The sequence below is a fragment of the Penaeus chinensis genome, chromosome 2, assembly GCF_019202785.1.
Source record: "Penaeus chinensis breed Huanghai No. 1 chromosome 2, ASM1920278v2, whole genome shotgun sequence".
NCBI classification, from domain to species: Eukaryota; Metazoa; Arthropoda; class Malacostraca; order Decapoda; family Penaeidae; genus Penaeus; species Penaeus chinensis.
In genome coordinates, this window is record NC_061820.1 from 20,814,124 (window position 1) to 20,816,623 (window position 2,500).

At 49.4% G+C, this 2,500-nt stretch overlaps 1 protein-coding gene across 1 annotated transcript in view; it reads right to left on the reverse strand.

Moving 5' to 3' along the window:
- The window catches only part of LOC125032717, a 30,110-nt gene that overhangs the window by 4,326 nt on the left and 23,284 nt on the right, over positions 1-2,500 (reverse strand). The window contains exon 4 of the mRNA XM_047624004.1: positions 736-849. Coding sequence (XP_047479960.1) covers positions 736-849 — 114 coding nt within the window. The remainder of the gene's footprint in view (positions 1-735; positions 850-2,500) is intronic.

A 2,500-nucleotide genomic window follows, 5' to 3' on the forward strand; every position in this document is an offset into this window, starting at 1 on the left:
CCAGTCACATTAGACGCCAGAAACCCCCTCAAGAAGCGCCTATGATGGCGGGTGGTAGAGAGCAGCCGTAGGAGAGCAGACATGGCAATCAGCAGGCATGACACTCAGCAGGCAAGCACAAACACACCACAAACGCGGCAATTTCCCCCACTGCTGGAGGACCTAGTGTTGCCAACCGCTTCGCACACTACCGCGTTATGAAATCAGTGTTACCACCCTCTCGCTTTTAGTACATTGTCCGCCTGCCTTCCTCCCGTGCACTGCCCTCGGCCCGGCGCAAGCCACGACAAGCAGAGACGGCCTGGGGGGACACCCAAACAAACCGCAGCTGAGGAGGAGGCCAGCAGAAGGAGATAAGGGAGCAGCGCGACGCCGAGCCAAGTCATCGCCTGTCACAAAACGTCTCAGAAGAACCAAACTTTCACATGCATTCTTTCGCGAGAACAGGACCGCGAACAAGCACACGAACATGTACACGCACGCAAGCAAGCGCTCTGTCTCTCTCTCTCTCTCTCTCTCTCTCTCTCTCTCTCTCTCTCTCTCTCTCTCTCTCTCTCTCTCTCTCTCTCTCTCTCTCTCTCTCTCACACTCTCTCACTCTCTCACTCTCTCACTCTCTCACTCTCTCACTCCTACACACACACACACACACACACACACACACACACACACACACACACACACACACACACACACACACACACACACACACACACACACACACACAGTAACTCACCTCCGACTCCGGGGCGCGCTCTCCCCCGGGGGCGGCCGCCGCTGGGGACCCGGCCATCGTGCCCTCCGGAAGAGCCTCTAACAGGTCGTTGAAGTCTTGCCGGATGGAAGTGACCTGCCAAAGACACGACAAATGAAGATGGTAAACCCTTTAAGAAAATACTAAAAAAAACAAACAAAAAAACATCACTTTATAATGTTAGCTGATATAAATAAAAGGCTAACGTGAAGAGAAGCCACAATACGAACTGCGAGGAAACTGATAGTGAATCTAGACACAGTCATGCTGATGTCGCCAACTTGTAATATCATTGCTAATGTTTCTACTGCATGTCATCTGTCGCTCCTCGCTCTGCGAACAACTGCTAGAGTACTCGCACTCCGGCTATTACTTCTAGTTAAACAACGTATTTTGATAATTACAAATAATAATAATAATACAAACACTAATAAGGTTATTATTATCATTATTAGCATTATTATTATTATTATTATTATTATTATTATTATTATTATTATTATTATTATAATCCTTATTAGCATAATCATTACCATTATAATTATCATCATTACCATTATCATTACCATTACCATTACCATTATCATAATTATTGTCATTACCATTGATATTACTATCATGATTACCCTTATCACTGCCACCATTATCGTTATGATAAAGTCTATCCCTAACCGGAGCACAAGAGCGAGGGATGGCATCCCACCAGGGGCCCGGGGTGAGGGGAAATGGGTGAACGGGGGAAAGAGACAAATCAATTGTGATAAAAGCACAACATAACATAGAGAAAGAAAAAAGCGAACAAGAGAAAACACACAAAAAGGAAAAAATCGACACAAGCCGCCTACTGCCCCCCCCCCCCCATCCCACCCCGATACAGCCGCCCACGCGACGCGCCAGGTGACGAGCACGCGGCCACCCACGCACCTCGGGCGCCGCCACCGATACCCGCCCGTGACAGCTGTCGGGGCTGCGTCACGGCGTCGCGTGGTGTCATGTCACATCTTAGAAGGACACAGGAAGGACAAGTTGACATTTAACTCCTCGCCAAGTCAAGGGAACCATCACGCAGGTGACGATAATGACAATGACGACCGCGATAACGAGCTTATCATCACCGACGGCGGCACTCGCCATCTGGCTGGGGGGGGGGGGGGGGGGGGGGGGGGGCTCCTGGCGCTCGCCTTCTCCGTCACAGGGCAGGGAGGAGGGGGGAGGGGATTCCAGATATATGTGTGCTAATATATATATATATATATATATATATATATATGTGTGTGTGTGTGTGTGTGTAATGTAAAAAAATCTATACATTATACATATATACATATACATATGTGTGTGTGTGTGTGTGTGTGTGTGTGTGTGTGTGTGTGTGTGTGTGTGTGTGTGTGTGTGTGTGTGTGTGTGTGTGTGTGTGAGAGAGAGAGAGAGAGAGAGGGAGGGAGGGAGGGAGGGAGGGAGGGAGGGAGGGAGGGAGGGAGGGAGGGAGGGAGGGAGGGAGGGAGAGGGAGAGAGCGCCGCCGACCGCGCAGCCGCAGAGTGGGGAGAGGAGATTTCAACGCTGCTTCAGAAGTTATCCCCCGCCTTGGTTCAGGAAAAATCGTCATACATAACAGCGATCATCATGGAGTGCTTTCACATTGCGATTCCGTTGATTTTATACGAGAAATCATGAGCCACTCATGAGATTCTTCTCCGAACAGAGGAGCATCGCATGAGGAGAACCGATTGACGAGGATTACGAGAT